The sequence below is a fragment of the Echeneis naucrates genome, chromosome 3, assembly GCF_900963305.1.
Source record: "Echeneis naucrates chromosome 3, fEcheNa1.1, whole genome shotgun sequence".
Lineage (NCBI taxonomy): Eukaryota > Metazoa > Chordata > Actinopteri > Carangiformes > Echeneidae > Echeneis > Echeneis naucrates.
Genome location: NC_042513.1, coordinates 1364630 through 1381054, shown reverse-complemented (window position 1 = coordinate 1381054; position 16425 = coordinate 1364630). Strand labels below are relative to the sequence as shown.

At 39.8% G+C, this 16425-nt stretch overlaps 1 protein-coding gene across 1 annotated transcript in view; it reads right to left on the bottom strand.

Moving 5' to 3' along the window:
- The window catches only part of kiaa1549lb (KIAA1549-like b), a gene marked incomplete at its 5' end in the record, with an annotated part of 50508 nt that overhangs the window by 10642 nt on the left and 23441 nt on the right, over positions 1 to 16425 (bottom strand). Inside the window, 13 exons of the mRNA XM_029498450.1 lie at positions 613 to 648; positions 1361 to 1524; positions 1938 to 2109; positions 2587 to 2738; positions 5110 to 5169; positions 8786 to 8954; positions 9571 to 9704; positions 9993 to 10212; positions 13287 to 13402; positions 13547 to 13905; positions 14087 to 14227; positions 14378 to 14624; positions 14838 to 15197. Coding sequence (XP_029354310.1) covers positions 613 to 648; positions 1361 to 1524; positions 1938 to 2109; positions 2587 to 2738; positions 5110 to 5169; positions 8786 to 8954; positions 9571 to 9704; positions 9993 to 10212; positions 13287 to 13402; positions 13547 to 13905; positions 14087 to 14227; positions 14378 to 14624; positions 14838 to 15197 — 2330 coding nt within the window. The remainder of the gene's footprint in view (positions 1 to 612; positions 649 to 1360; positions 1525 to 1937; positions 2110 to 2586; positions 2739 to 5109; positions 5170 to 8785; positions 8955 to 9570; positions 9705 to 9992; positions 10213 to 13286; positions 13403 to 13546; positions 13906 to 14086; positions 14228 to 14377; positions 14625 to 14837; positions 15198 to 16425) is intronic.

The following is a 16425-nucleotide window of genomic DNA, read 5'->3' as shown; positions in this document are numbered from 1 at the left end:
TGAAACTCGGCAGGCCCTCAGAGTTCCTGTAATAACTGCTCCATACTGAGGTTGCGTTCACTGTTTAATATAGAAGATTTTATGGTTTTCTCCTCTAATCATATTTCATAAATAAAGCAGTGCGATATGCTGAATGTTATCTTCTGTATTTTTTTTACTCTACACTGAGGTCTGCTTTGAAACCACTGCAGACAAAAAAGCAAGAGACATGGAGCTGGAGAGATAACTTTGATTAGGGGGTTGGGACACCCTTCACGCAACAATAACTGAAACAGTGTTAAATCTTCTTAATGAAAAACAGCAAATGTCAGCACACACTCATTCTGCCTCTCCATAATAACCATTCTCTGTAAAGATCAGTCTTTTCTATTTGCTATCTGCCGTAACAAGAACAGGCTATACCTGCCTTCATACAAGAGAATCTCACTGTGAAAGGTTTGTTCTCCAAAGTGTGGTTGTAGCCTTACTTTTCATCAGCACTACAGAAATCTTTTAAATGTATCAACGGTGATGTTCGCACATAATCCCATTCAAATCTTACTGTTGGCACAGCTGAGCCCTAAAGTTCAAAACAGAGAGTGGTAATGAGGGAATACAGAGAAAGACAGGTACCTGGTGATAATAGCCAACATCTCTCCGATATGCCATCTGAAAGAAAAAGAGAGAGCACATGTTTTACACAGTGTATGTATAGGGATTGTGCAGTTTAAGTTTTGAGATTGGCTTTGTACATGCCAATCCATTATAACATAGGGATGCAAATAAACACACAATACACAGAACAAACTATAATATTCAGTTATCTTGTTAAGACTAACTATTATTTCCTTATATTTTCCAAAATGTATGTTACAGACACTATTATTTATTTCATTTTATTTAGAATTTAAGCAGAATATGTGTACCCATAAAATAATAAGATAAAATGTGACCCTCACCTGCATACAACTGGTCACCCAAACATAATAGGGAGACTGTAAAGCTAACTGATACACCGTCTGTAATGTGTGCTGTATAAAGTCAGAAATCCTTGCTTTAGGGCCACCACTAATAATAATTTCCATAGTCAATTAATTTGCTGATTATTTCCTCCATCATTCAATTCAGTGTTAATTGTCAAAAGATAGATGAAAAATAATCAAGTTAAATTGCCAAATGTCTTTTCTGGTCTGAGCAAGACTGCAAACAAATGCAAGAAATTTACAACAATATAAAACCAAAGACATCACATTGTTATATTTCAGCACCCTGAAAAATACTACAGGCAGAGAATCCATTTCCAAATTAGGACTGATATGATAATTACTTCGACTCATAATAACAGACAGATACACAGGAAAAAGAGATCTTAGCTAAGTACCTTAGCTCGGGGATTGAGGTTGCCAATAGCATCAGCTTTAAAGTCATTTTTATTCTTCCTGCAGAGTACTGCTGTGATGATGATGATAATGAGTGTTACTACAGCGATGGGGGCCAACACTGCAGCAATTATCCAGAGGTTATTAGGTGGGTTCTTGACCACAGCTGCAAAAAGAAAATCATATTTTCAACATTACTGAAAAGAATATGACTTAAAATTTCTTTACTAAAACATGCAGAGGCATCTATCACACCCACATCAAGTGATTCAGCTTTTATAGGTTACAACCTATAAGAAAGAGCAGCATTCTCTCTCCCCCATTCTCTCTTGACCAGCTCTGTCTCCCTCTCCTCCCCTTCACATCGGAGTGAGCCCCACTGCATCCAAAACAATGTCCTGCCAGCAGCATTTTGGGGGGGTGGTAGAGAGCAAAGAGCTTGCTCAACCTTTTCTTCTTCCCCTTCTTCATCCCAGCACCAGCTTGTCCTTGAAGCTCAGCATGACTCATGTGTTATGCTTTGCATGTCTCTATGTCAGTGCTTCTGTCTATTGCCTGCTTGTCAAATGCTGTACTTACGTTCTGCTTGCAGCTGGACAAAGTAGCCCAGAGTGAGCGCCATGGTCTGAGAATCCACTGTGTTCAAGACCTTGGCAGCCAACGTGCCCAACAGAGGAATGCCGTTGTGCTGGATATAGTAGGTCATCTCTGCTGGATTTTTCAGCCCTGACACCCTACGGATGCTCACCATCTGAGAGAAGAAGAAGAGCAATGGCATACACTACATTTGGCTCATGTAATGAGTGGCTAATTCATTTTAATTAAGTAAAATCATGCAGCTAGGCAGAAACACATGGATGAGCGTACTTGTTTGGTAAATCATTGGACCTGTGACTTGTTTTGATGAGCAATTAGCAGATAATGAGCTGAGCATCTCCCAAATTATGAGTGGCTGACCACAAGTAATCTTCCAAAGTGTGTGGAAGTGTGTATCAAAGTGTACATTCTCATAATAATATATAATAATATTCATAATTCAAATAGAAAACACAAAACCGCTTTAATTAGACCTTAAATTGGCATGCCAGGGCATTCAGGCAAAACATCAGAATAAGACTCTAAATGACTGATTTGTTCTCACTCTCTAACGCTGTGCATCTTAAGCTATTTGCTCTTCCGGAGAAATCAGACTTGGCATTCCCTGTAGGTCGCTGTGCCAGTTCCTTACCTGCACAGTGTAGCTGCCTACAGTAGTAGCCCGTCTATAACGGGTGCCCTGCTGGCCTGCCAATACAAACAACTCTGCCAACCGCTGCTCCATTAAACTGGCAAAGCTTTGGTATTGTCCCTCCAGGCTGGCATTATCCACATCTTGGATCACTGCAAATACAGATGAAAAGGAGGGGGATGGCCAGACGGTTGTTAAATGAGAAAAAAAGTAATTACTGGCAAGAAGCGCAAGCAAACACAAAGAAGGGATTGAAGCAGAATTAGAAATGTGTACGTACGGATGACAAAGAGAGCACTTTAAAATCTTTATATATGATGTTAGGGGTATTTAAATAATAACATTAAATTCAAAAAGCCCTTATAGAACTGTCAAAGTAGGGGTTTCGTCCAAAATACTAGTCTACATAAAGCCGTCAGATAATATCTCAAGAAAGAACCTTTCCAAAAAAAAAAAAAAGAAATCATATCACAACATTTTAACTTACAATCACAACCCATGATCTGAACTGCACTCTTCCGTATAAATTTTAAACTACTGAGCTGATAACATGGAGACTTGAAAACCCAATGTTGCTTTAAAGATGCTGTTTTTAAAATGGTCACATGTACAAGTGTCTTGCGTTCCATATTGTTTGCAACTTTGATAAAGTTTATTTAGCCTCAGCTAGATAAACTTTATTATGCCCACCTCAGTCACCATCATTATCATTTGCTCCTATTATTGTGTTTTTTGAATGCTCTAGAATGTAAATCCCATTTAGCTACAGATCCAACCAAAGGGGAGCCACTCTCAGCATGTTCTTTCAGATGTTTCCTTTTAAGGTAGAGGAGGTTCAGACTGTTGCACCACAATGTTAACAGACAACTTTGCTTTGAGAAATAGTGACAATTCAGAGGTTTACCAGTAGGAGAAGGAAAGAGAGAGAGAGAGCACAGCAGGAGAGAGTACAATAAAAAGCAATAAAAATGGAAGCAAAAACCATTGAGATGTAAAGAGGGTTACTATCTGGTACCACTAAATGTTCATCAGTAAATGCTAGCAGTAAGTAAAAATAACAGAATATGCGATGATGGAAATGATTGATAATGCCAGTTAATTATAACTGATAGACCTGATGAGTAGGAACATTCAACACTTGCATGATGAGGACAGGTAAAGAGTGGACAGGAGGTAAAAACACAGACTCCAGGAAAGAACGAAGTTATGACATATAATGGTGTGATTTACATGCATGGGGGCGGTTAGGTGCTCAATGAATCCCCCAGCAGCCAACATAGCCAAAGTGTAATCAAGCCTAAACTTTAACTATAGACTATAGACAATTTAAGCATCCACTCCTTGGACTGACACTGGCAGATGGTTTCAGTGAAGATGAGTCTGATAGCTAGAAGATCTGCCTACTTGGAGACTTGGAGAAACCAAAAGTAAAAAAATACAAATAGAGAACTAAGTAAAGCTGCATCTAGAGAGGGACAAAGAACTATTAATTCGCTGAGATACGATGGAGCTTGATCATTCAGAGCTTTGTGTGCTAAGAGAAATATTTTCAATTCTATTCTGGATTTTACTAATGAAGAGAATCATCAAGCAGCTTTATGAATCACCTAAAGGCCTTTCAGAAATTTGCTGGGACATCTTGATAGCCGTGAATTACAGTAGTAAGTCAGTCAAACTTTTGCCATTTGCCAACAGTTGTATTTTTCAAGTGAGATTCTGTTCACTGCTACAGATGGTTCAGAGCCTGTATAGACTCATGGGAAGCTCAGTGAGAAAAAATTGTTGTTGTTGGCCATAATACCTTGATAAGCTATTGATGGATAATGAGTTGTGTGTCCTAGAAGCATTTTTGGGGGTCTCTGTGTCCAGCAGCAGTCAAACGTCGCCAATGAAGCTGTAATCTGTTGTTTCAACAACAACTGAAAAACAATAATCCAGGTTATTCATCTTGTTTAGTGAAACTAAATCCCATTATCAAGGGGGATGACCTTGAACTGACTCAGCTTCTCATCGATGTAAGTGCAGGGTAAGAGCTGCATGGCCTGATCTGAAAGGCCAATCCATTATATAGTACATAGGAGCCATTGAACTCTGAAAAATATTCTTACTGCTGAGTCTGTGTTGTCAACCATAAAGCTCACAGTATAAATACTAAACAAAACACCATCCAGGTGTCCTATGCACATAATTACTGCTGTGAAAAGAGACAGTTTAGATTATAAACATAAGCATATTCATAATCTCTAGCTTCCTGTTCTGCATTAAATCCACTCATAAAAAGCTCCCTGTCTGACCCTGCTCAGGCGATCTCAATGCTGTCAACCAGCTATTATCAACCTGTACATGTACAACTGAAAATAGCAGAAAAATAGATTAACTGTAGTACAAGGTGGTCTCAGAGGAGTCTTTTCAGATAAAAAACAACCAATTGATTCTGCAACATCACCTAGAAAAGGTCCAGCAGGGGCCATTGGGTTTGTCATATTCATGTCATATTCATTAAAACAAAACAGTGATCCTTACCGGTTATCACCCAAAAGTCTCGGGTTGCAATGGAGGTGTTCAGATTGTGATACTCCAGGGCTGCAAAGACAAAGAAAACACCAACAACATTCAGTCTTATATAATTAACATCATTATTTTTTGTCATGTAATCACTTTATTTTTCCTTCAGCAAAATACATTTTGGAACAAAAACTGAATAAATCGAACCAAAATACTCCTGATCATCTTTTCACACTGCAGTGTAAAATACATTTGGATTTTTGCATTTCTGTTTCTAGTTTAAGCTGCTTCAGTCATTAGAATCACCTTTTTATTATAACAACTATGATCTTTCAAAAAACATAAAATCTATGTCATCAATAATAAAATAATTTTCACTGCTAACTGTGTGGCCGGTGCACTCTCTGGCAAGGCATTTTCCTTTTGTTGTGTGGCGAACATTTTGTGTGGTTAAGATTTCATTTTAAAGCCTCATTACTACTGTAAACACAGAGGCAAGGAGAGCTTTCAGCTTCCTGGGTTCTGGTTGTCTTCGTGTCAAGGGTATAGAATCGGGTCAGGGACGCCAGGGACCTCTCTCTGCACAAATCTAGCCACTACTGTATTCTCCCTGTCAGGAGTACAGGAGGAGATGGATAAGGTAGAACATGTATTTGTATTTTTATTTTATTTATGTTTACGTACAATGTTGTTGATGTACAGTATGATACAAAGTCGCACTGTAGTAAGTCAGTATAGATGAAAAGCCTGCTAAATTTTCATCCTGGTCTTATTACAGAGCGCATAAAATTCTTGTATACGCTGTAGATATTCAGATATGCAGTGTAAGCATTAATGTCAATCCCTGAGTAGTTTTTTTTTTTCTGATTATGATCGTTTGCTTGTTTGTTTGATCAGCGTTACAAGATGTGAAATTACATTCACAGATGAAACAAAAATCCCATCAACTTTCAGGTGTGCTGCCTTGAAGCACTTTTATGTCCCCAACAATGTCAAAATTAAACCTACACCCTTGCTTTGTGTTCTCTTTCATCTATTTCCTCCCTGATTACACTCTTGTGCCGGAGGCTGCTGAAGCATTTGGGGGAATGTTGTATCACTGGCCTGTGAAAGCAGACTCACTACAGAATGTACACTCAGGCGTGACAGGAGAGAAGAGGTGGAGGGGGTGCAGAGGGTGGTGTGAAAGGAACAGTAAGGTCATTCAATAGAGATGCAGCAAAATCAGCAGAGTGGCAATTCTAAGTTTGAATCATGAGCCTCTGTATGATGTCTGATAACAACGTGAATAAGTGAAAAAAAAAAAACAGAAAGCTATTATCAAAACAGAATTTATACTCTACACCAGTATATCATCAGTGTCGTTTTCAATGAAGGTTCAAGCCTCAAGGTTGCACCTGAGAGGCATCGCTGAAGAGCAGAGGGGGAGTACAAGGACTGAACGAGCAACACAGGAACGATAAGTACTCAGTGCTAAAAACAGGAGTGGTGTGAGATCCTGGGCCTTTTCTGTCAGAGCAGAGCCCAAGGTGGTGGAGGAATCCCCCACTGTTAATTATTTACTGCGATAATTGGCTTTGAAGTGTGGATGCAGCCACTGCAAGCATATGCTTACACCTCCTGTGAACAGTGTAATATCACTAATGGTGAGGTTACAAAACAAACAGAACTCAGAACAAATCATTGACACACTATCATTTGGGCTTCTGCATCACTTTCTTCTAGCCCTAACCCTAACCCTCTTTGTGTACTGTTGCCTTACTCTCTTCCCCTGATCCCAAAATGAGTCATTCTGCCCAGAAGTAAATGCACTTTCTAACTTAATTCAATCACAACTCAACATGAACTTTAATTCAATGTTCACTAGCAGAGATTCAAACAGTGTGAGAGCTTAACTCCTATCTCGCTCAGTGGCACTCAGGTCGTATCAGTGCTTCATGGTTCAAATTCAGATGCTGCAATTTGTGGAGAATCAAACTTGGTTGACACATACTGTATTATCTTCTGCTGCAGTGTCATACACAAAACTCAGAATTCCCATGATTCAATGCGAGCTGGTTGACTGAGAAATCGAGCAATTAGGGAATCCAGATATACCACATCCACATACAAGTACTATACTTTGACTGTGTCTTTTTTACTCTACATCACATCTTTACCTAAAAAAAGCCACTACTGAAAAAAATTTGTATAGGCTAGTTATAAATCTCACCTGTTAAACTTTCACTCTGGTAGGTGTCAAAAATGACACCTAACGCAGTACCTGCTGTGACACTGTGTACAAGTCACAGTACAAGTCACACTGAACTTGTGGTTGTGCTTCATTGATCTTATGGAGGGAATTGTTTTAATTTCAAAATAATGTTCTACATAATGTTTAACTGAGAGCATTACAATCTGCATATTATGCAACCTACTCTTGCTTTAACAGCACTTGACCGACCTTGACCTTTTGTTTCGAACTTCTTCTAAATATGGTCCATCATTGTACAACATTGGAGGTGAGAGCAGATCTAAAGCCCAGGCGTCCACTGGCTCAGTAAGTGTTTTAAAAAAGAGCTATCAAAACTGCACTCTAGTACATGGTAATACAGGGAAACCTCTGGCTTAGTCCATAGCTCACACAGCAACACTACTGTGATCCTGAGCATGATCTTACATAGCCAAACCATTTTTTAGTTAAGGTCCAGGACCAAAGGACAAAACCAAAATCTGGAGTAGCTAAAGCATTCCAACTGGTTCAGACCCACTATAATAAAGCTAGGGAGTCTTGTCTCTGTTTCAAGAGAAACCTGAGTCCAAGTGTGGGCCTCTTCAAATTCACAGCCAATCCAATAGCTCCCTATTTTTTTGACTGAAAGTGTGTTTTTATAGATTTTCTCCAAACTTCCTCAAGCTTGATGCAAATGTTGGTTACAGAGGATTACACAATTAAAGACTGCTTGTACCTGAGCCTGATCTGATCTGTTGCCAAACTTATATCCAGATTTTACTGAGGTAAGGGTTGGGGAAAACTGTGACTTGCAACTGCCTCATCACCCTGTACTCAGTGTTATATACTGTATATCACTCCCCTGTTACAGTGGTGGAGAACAGGCTGCTCACTGGGATTCAACTGGGATTGCTGTTTAGGCTCCCACTGATTCCCTGTCACTCTTCATTTGTTCTTCTCTGGGTATTAGTCTAAGGCAGATGGAGCACCAGAATGAGCATACCCTCAAAGGAGGCTGAAATGAAAGACATGCACTTAGTTGTGTCTGAGTTGCATTGACTAAGTTTAAGCGAGTCAATGATTAAAAATGACTGTAATAATTTAAAACTGCAGAACTGTCACAAACATCCACTGGTTAAGAATCCATCACTCAGGTTCAGAAATCAAATAACAAATAATAATAATAATAATAATAATAATGTGATATAATACAATATAATACAAAAAAAATGTTGACTACATCAAATGAGACAACCTGCAGTTTATAAGTTGGATCAGGTATTGATTTCTACTGAGAAAGGTAATCAATCTTTGATAGTTGAGGAGGCTTTGAAAAAAAGAGAACCACTTGCAGGCATCAGAAAAAGCACAACACTTTGTACTAAACTTTGTACTTCGTACCCAAGAATACAAGCCTTTATGTAAGCCTGTTCAATTACCCTTGACTAACACATGTATTTCAGAATGCAAATTGTGACTTACGCTCAGCAATGATAAGTGGTGGATAGAAGAGGAAGTAGCCCACCAGCTCAGCTGACAGGTGACCGAGGAGATTTGAGGCAGCGGTACCGTTGAGGAAGACAGAGCCATTACTCACAGTGTAGACCAATGACACAGCAGGAGAGCCTGCTGCCTGGGCGACACTCAGCATCTGGGAAGAAAATAGGAAGAGAACAATCTCAGTGAAAGAAAATAACACAAAAACAGGTATAACATTCATTCTTTAGATTGCATTATTGTAATGTTCCAATTTTAAAGATTAGTAAAACTCTTGTAGAAGAAAGTGACAAGTAGAAAAGATCAAATGCTGTGTTCAATGAGAAATATTGTGAAAATCATCGACAGCTAGGCAACTGGCAAGGCATGAAAGTGTACAAAAATACTGTAACAATTATTTTTTTCATCCACAAATCAAAGTCAGCTTTAATATAAGGGAAACTTTAATATGGCAATTAATTCAAATAAATATAAATGCCACCTCCCTACACATAGTTAATTTGCATTTCAGAAGCCGTTCTTGTTTGAAAGGCAAAGCCTAATGGGGCAATTTTACATAAACTGCACAAAATTTGCATCAGTTTGTGGCTGATAATCACAAAAAACACTCTATGTGTATTGGGGAAAAACTGTTGAAGGTATATCTTTTCTAATATAGAGCAATAATAATGGCCTCTAATGATGCCAGTGGATGAATCCTTAGTCGCCAAACTACCCAAAAAAGAGGGGAAAACCTTTACTGTGTTAGAAAGACACATGGCCCACAGTACCTGAACAGAAAGCCTGTTGTTTGTGCTTAGCACTTTGGCCTGTGCCTCTGAAAAAACCTTTTCAAGCCTCTGTTCCATCATTTGTGAGAAGCGACAGGACCGAGGATTATCATCCGCTCCCACAAATTGCAGCACTGAAACATAAAGGAAGTTCATATAAAAATTACAAACTGTTCATGGTGTATTTCATTTCTTCGTATAATTTCAAAGATTTTCATTTATAAGATTTTTGTTCAGATTTCAACTACCAATAAAATACTGTCTCCTCTGATGCAACATCACAAAATGTTTTTTTTTTTTTACTTCTCATTTCGTTTCCACTGAGACACCAAAACTCAATCGCTGCAGGAACAGATAAGCTTAACTCTCAAGCTGATTTTGGGCCATTTTTCTGCTTTTATCCAGACTGAGTACAAGCTGACCTGTCTTGATCTGGAAGCCGGTAGCTGGGCTGGGTCTCCATAATGCAGCTGAGAGGGGCAGGGCGGTTACCATGGGGAGGTACTGTCGCAGGTCTGCAATCAGTTTATCACGGCCATAGGAGTTCAAGCTTTGCACCACAACAGAAGGGGGGTAAACCATGTCCCCTCCAGTCACATGATAAGCCACTGTCATGTTGGGAGAGCCAAATACAGTCTCCACCTGAGAGAGTAAGAGAATTATATGCCTTTTTCATGAAGTCTGTTGTTTTCTTGCTTTCTCTATTGTGCTTAATAGCACAATATCTGAATAACCAACATTACAAGGTAAGTTAACACAGGATGACACAGGCTGAGTTTCCAGTCTATTTTACCTCTTTTTACATACTTAGTCTTCTTTTTAATAATCTTGGTGTAATATTTGTTTGTTTGTACTAACTAGAACCTTAAAGCAAATACATAGTAACTGCACTTTCACACTGTCGTAACTCCATTCAGGCTTTCAGCTGTTAGTTATTCCATAAGTTATTAAAGAAAACAGGCGATCAGTCAATACATTTCAGAGAGGAAGCAAAACACTTGCTAAAGGTCAGCAACATTATCAATCATTAAACTTCCTTTAAATTGCATAGCTAAATAGATTAAAATTATGTTAAATTATATACTGGTGTTGTTTGTATTGACTCATTGTCACACCATCTTGACTTACTGTGACTCTCAAGCAAAACAGACTGTGATGTTAATAGTAACACTTTTCCTACTCGGAGAAGCCAAAGAGTCTGCTGTGAACATGGCCTGAAGAAAGTTTATTTTCGCACCATAGAGAAGAGAAAGAATCCACGAATACCACTGGCAGAAATAGGTGCAGTCCTTCAGAATGGATAGTAAGGTACTGTCTGTCAGTCATAAGAAAATGAGCTGACTGACTGAAGATATGAAGTTATATCTGATGGAATGAGTGTTTTACAGTCTATTCCACCTCTTTGTTAATGAGAGCTTGTGGAAGAAGAAGGAGAGTGATAATGGAATACAAATAGGTGAACAGGAGGGACTGGGGGCTGCAAGGAAGAGAGCAATGAGAGTAAGAGATGAACAAGGCATGGCAGAGACTGTTAAATACGGACTTCAGGACAATGAGGCTCATGTTCCTCCACTACTAGGAGGCCAGGTATGACTGCAGTTTCATTTTACAGTCAAACAGGTGAAATATCCCGAAACTGTGTGTCCTGACAGAAAAGATGTCCCTGTCAGTGAGCGTTTGTTGAACTCCACTCACATGGAGACTGGAAAAGAAATGATGACAAATCTATCAAAATTATGTGTGTGTGTTTGTGTTAGACTTGTTATCTGTACCCATCTGGAAGCCTGTGATGACAGGGAGATGCACTGGCCAATGCACTGAGAGCCTACAGTTTCTGTGAGCAGGTAAGAGTCACCACTCTTCCTCTTCATAATTCAGCCTTCTCATGGGTTCTGTGAAAAGAACCCTTTATTATCACTTCATCCTCTCAGGCTTTTACCTGTGTGAAGGTAGTATTAGGAGATTGCATTTCACGTAAGCCAAAGATTGGTAACACACCCACTAACTCTATTTCAAAGAGCGTCAAACACTGCCAGGAGGTTAACCCAACAGATCTCAGTTTTGGCATTCAAAAAAAGTCACTCGAGGGCCCACAATAGACGGCTTTTTTTAAGGTTCCAAATGGATTGAGTCTAGTGGTCTAATTTAGTCTATTTCTCATCATCTTTTTAGCATCAGCACACACATCACTCTCCTCCTAACCATTTATAACCTATAATTAAACACAGAAGCAATTTCCCTTGCCAGCAGCTTGCTTCCCATTGGATGAGAGAGCAGTGCTGCTAAAAGGAACCCATGCAATGTTGAAATGGGTGACAGGAGTGCACTGAAGCACGGCACCTTCAGAGACTTCAGATAAAGTGAGCATGTGAAGTATTCAGGCCTTCCTCGATTCTTTGATACTTTCACATAAAGAAAGAAATATAACAAGATGGGTATTTCACGGGATAGCAGATATACAAGTAAAAACACATCGACCCAAACATACACACACACACCAATGCACTTAACACTTGGCTATCATTGCAACACTCAGATGGTGCTCCAACCCACTGGAGAAAAAGGAAGACACATTTTCCTTATGTAAAGAACGAGTCATGTTGCTGTTTAATTTATTTTTAAGCACAAGAAGTCAGATTTTTTTTTTTTTTTTCGCATGTTCAGTGTGGTACAGTAAAAACATCATACCAGAACCAGCAAACATGTTTCCCTTAAGAAAACCTTACTGTTTACCAGACTGAAACACCCACATCCCTACCTCTGACTGACTGTATTTTAACATCTTTTAGCCAAAAGGTGCTCCAGACACACTATGTGGAGGAGGCAATAGAGACTTATTTGAGCCAGAGAATGCATTTGGCACAGCGGGAACCAGACTGGTTTTTGGTTCTTGTTCAACCAAATCTGGCTTGTCTCTATTCTTTTGGTGAGACTCTGGTCAAGTATGGAGAGGGTAACTAGCTTGAAATAAAAGTCAGCTACAGTCCTAATCTACATTGTTTTAGGAGTTTTTAGGAGTTACTCAAATATATGACATCACTGACTGGCTTCTGGGACACATTCATGCAACCTAATTTCTATATTAGTCCTCCTCTCTTTTCACATAGCCTACATGAGGGTCCTTGGTTTAAGTGCCTCATTCGCTCCAGCTAATAAACCATCAGATTTCTGGTTGGGGCATAGTTAGGAAACGCTTTCTCTTTATCCATGTTAGAAGATTGCTTTGATTATTTAGCTCAGGCCCAAAGTTGAGAAAAAATTAAAGTGAAGCGGTTGTCAATTAACATCATATTCACAATCAATTTGCATGACATGAGACACAAATTTCAAATAAATGTGTTCATTCTCTTCAGACATTGCAAAAAATGCAAGGAGTAGTTCTCTCACTGCCAAACATCACCCAAAACACAACTGACACAAACTTGTATATTTCAAAATTTATTCTAATTATATTTTTGCTTTAATTTGGATGTTAACTTTTGTGGGACAAAGGGTTAGGGTTAAGGTCCAAACATCAATGTTCATTTTCAGTAGGTCACTGTAAATGTGCCGTCAGGTGAAGGTAATGCCTTCATCTTTATGTCTTTTCAAGAGTATGTATAGTCAGAAAATTGTGGTAATTTTTTGCAAATTTCAAACTTTGAGTCTTTTCATCATTTCAATGATCTGTATGAGTAAAACAAAGTTCGGTTAATGGCTATCTATTCCAGTCTGACCTGCACTTGGGCAAAAGAGTCATTCAGAGCTTTTCGGAGGCCCTGGCTGAGTCCCCTCCGCAGGTTCTGCCTCTGGATGCTGTCCAGCCTGTTTCTTCTCACATAGATGGAAACAACTAGCAGATATAGAAACAGAGATCAAGATGGAGACAAACATCAACAGACAGCAGACAAAATGTTAGAGAACATTAGAGAATAAAAATAAAATTTCACCTTTTTTTTTTTTTTTTTTTTACAACTATGGAAAAAGTTTTGTTTACCTGTTTTCACCCACATTCTCTCTGTGATATTGCACTGCTGTGGTGGCGCCTCTGTTGTGGTGGTAAAGGGGGAAATGAAGATTGTGGTGGCCCCCCTGGGGGGGCTTGTTCTCAGGACGAATGGAGTGAATATTCTCCTGCTGGTTTGAGTCCTGATGGTTGTGGTGGTCGTTGTTCTCCTTGTGATGAGTGTGGGCTGCTGTGTGGTGGTAGTAGTGGATTGCATGGCTCCAGCGGTGGGAGGCGTGATGGTGGTCGGATACTTAGGTTTGGCAGATGAGGCTACAGCTGTGGTGGTGAGCTTCACAGAGGCTGTTGTGGTGTCCTGTCGAGGGGTCAGAGGGGGTACCTGAGATGTCCTTTCAGCAGGCACAGCAGAAAGCATAACTCTGACTGATTGAGATGGGGCAAGACTGGCCTCTTTTTCTTTGGGCAAAATGAATGCAACTGCTCTGGATGTTAACTCTTCTGCCTCTGTAAGGACAACAAACCTGTCAGTCATATGCTGCAACCGATCAGAACGTATTGATGAGATCATACCAGGTGATAATGTGGGTGGCACAGCTTTGACTGACAGAGATATTGATGTTGATGAAGAAGATGGTGGTGATGATGATGATGTTGATATTGATCCTGATGCTGATGTTGATGATGATGATGACAGGGACATTAATGATGAAGCTTTATGAGACACTGAGGTGACCAGAGTCATATGTAAGAAGGGTCTATAAGAGGCTTTGGAGCTTTCTGGTGGTAGTGTTAATACTGATGATAAACTCTTTTGATGATGTTAGCCCCTTCATTTTTGACTCAGTTGTGTTACTAATATACTCAGTGTCAGTGTGAATTCGAAATGTGACATGTGTATCATCTACCAAAAGGAGGTTTCTCTTTGACAAAAATCCAAGCAGACTAGCTGAAGATGAAGATGTTACAGAATCAGAAGTTATGTGAGCGAGAGGTATAAAAGTCTCTGAATCCCACGCTGTTGGAGCAGTGGTGGATCCTTGCTGTGCAATGGCAGATCTGACATTTGCTGAGGACAAACTTATATTTTGTTCTTTAGAGTCGGCTGTTCCTGTAACATATGCAGAAGGCGAATATTCTCCAACAGTTGGGTAAACTGAATACAGATCACTAACGATGAATGATGGTTCAGTTGAATACAATTTAGGAGCATTACGCTCTTGTCCATCTTCCAGTTTTTGATGTTCCTATGATGAGCCATCTGCTGGTAAATTAGAATTTGTCCTGTCGAAGCCAGTAGATAGATTTTCTGATTCAAAGGAACTGCTTAGAGCTGGCACAAGCTTGGTGGCTTCCCACTTTGTATATGGTGCCATTAATTCTGTGCCAAGGCTGAAAATAGCACTCACTGTTTCAGTGCTATTTTGTCCATCACTTGAGGAAGTATTCGCTGCTGTAGAGGAAACAAAGGAAGGGATGTCTGTCTGTTGACCGAAATAAAAGATTGATTTATTACTACTCACACTGGTGACTGGCCCATGAGTGTGGGAAGAAGTATTAGTCCTTGGTATTAGGATGATTTCTGACCATGAAGAAGGAGAAAATTGCACATTATGGCCAATCATTGTCACATCTTCTTTATGAGAAAGGACTTCAAGATCTCCTAGTGCAGCATCAAAGCTTACTGAAAAAGCAGAGATTTCAGAGACTGATCCTTTGCCAGAACCTCCGGAGCCTTTATTCAACACAAACATTTCTTTTTTCGGCGCTAAAGATGGGAGCTTTGTTGAGAAATGGCCTGATGTAAAACCCGTCTTGTAAAATGGTGTGACCCTGATTGGAGTAGACCCTTCATTTCTATCTAAAGGGGAAGCTCCAGTTTTTCTCTCTGACCTATCAGCAGGCAGCTTTCCGTTTGTGTGCACATGAGGGGCTGGTGGTGCTTTTCTATAGCCTGCAGTAGTTTCTACACTCAAAGTCAAGGGTGTGTGACTAGCTCTCTCTGAGGCTTCAGCTGAGGACACAGATTTAGAGGAAGATGACATTCTAGCAAATGTTGTGTAAAATGTAGGAAAAAACCTTGTTTGAAAGGGTCTTTTGGAGGGGATTATTATGGCTAATGGGGCTTTGGGTTGGTCTGAAAAATTAACCCCACTAGTGGCAGACAGGAGATCAATGGAGCTGTTGTGGTTTGGGCTTTGGCTTAGGAATAAAGGTAATGAGTATGAAAGCAGAGCAGGGTGTGAAAAACCTTCATGCATGGTTAGTATAGTTCAAACGTGTTTTGCTGACACAAAAAGAGACAGGGTCCTGCTGTTGGAGGAAAATATTTTTGACAATGTCCATCATCTCTGATCCTGAGTTAAACCCTTGAGAGAGTTTGTTTGTGTTACTTATTGTTCAAGGTTTATAACTTCATTACTTGGAAAATTAAGTGAATCTGACTCTGATGTGGAGAAGGATGTTGCTGCTCTGTTGATCGAGCTGAGGATGAGACCACTTGTGGACTCTGGCCCCAACTGTCTGTGAGAAAGTGTGTTATTCTTGTTAGCCTGCGTGGAAATAAATTTGAGCTCTCCTCTTCCTCTCTCTCCTTGGTTGTAATTTATATTGATGTCAGGAACTCTGCGGCTGCCGTGACCCGCTGGCAACAGTAAATCACTATTGTTAGATGCATGATCTGAGGACACCATGCTGGAGTAGAGAGGTGTTAACTTAGTGACCGAGGTTTTGGAGGGAGAGGAAAGAAGTGTAAACATCATCAGGTGTGATACCCCCATATGCTCTTTGATTTAGTACCTGTTGTGTGGCATGAGCAGAAATTGAATATTTGTTATGATGCGCAGACAACAGTGCTGATGTTGGACCTTGTGACTTTCCCAGCTGAATATGAACAGCTTGACTCTGGAAAA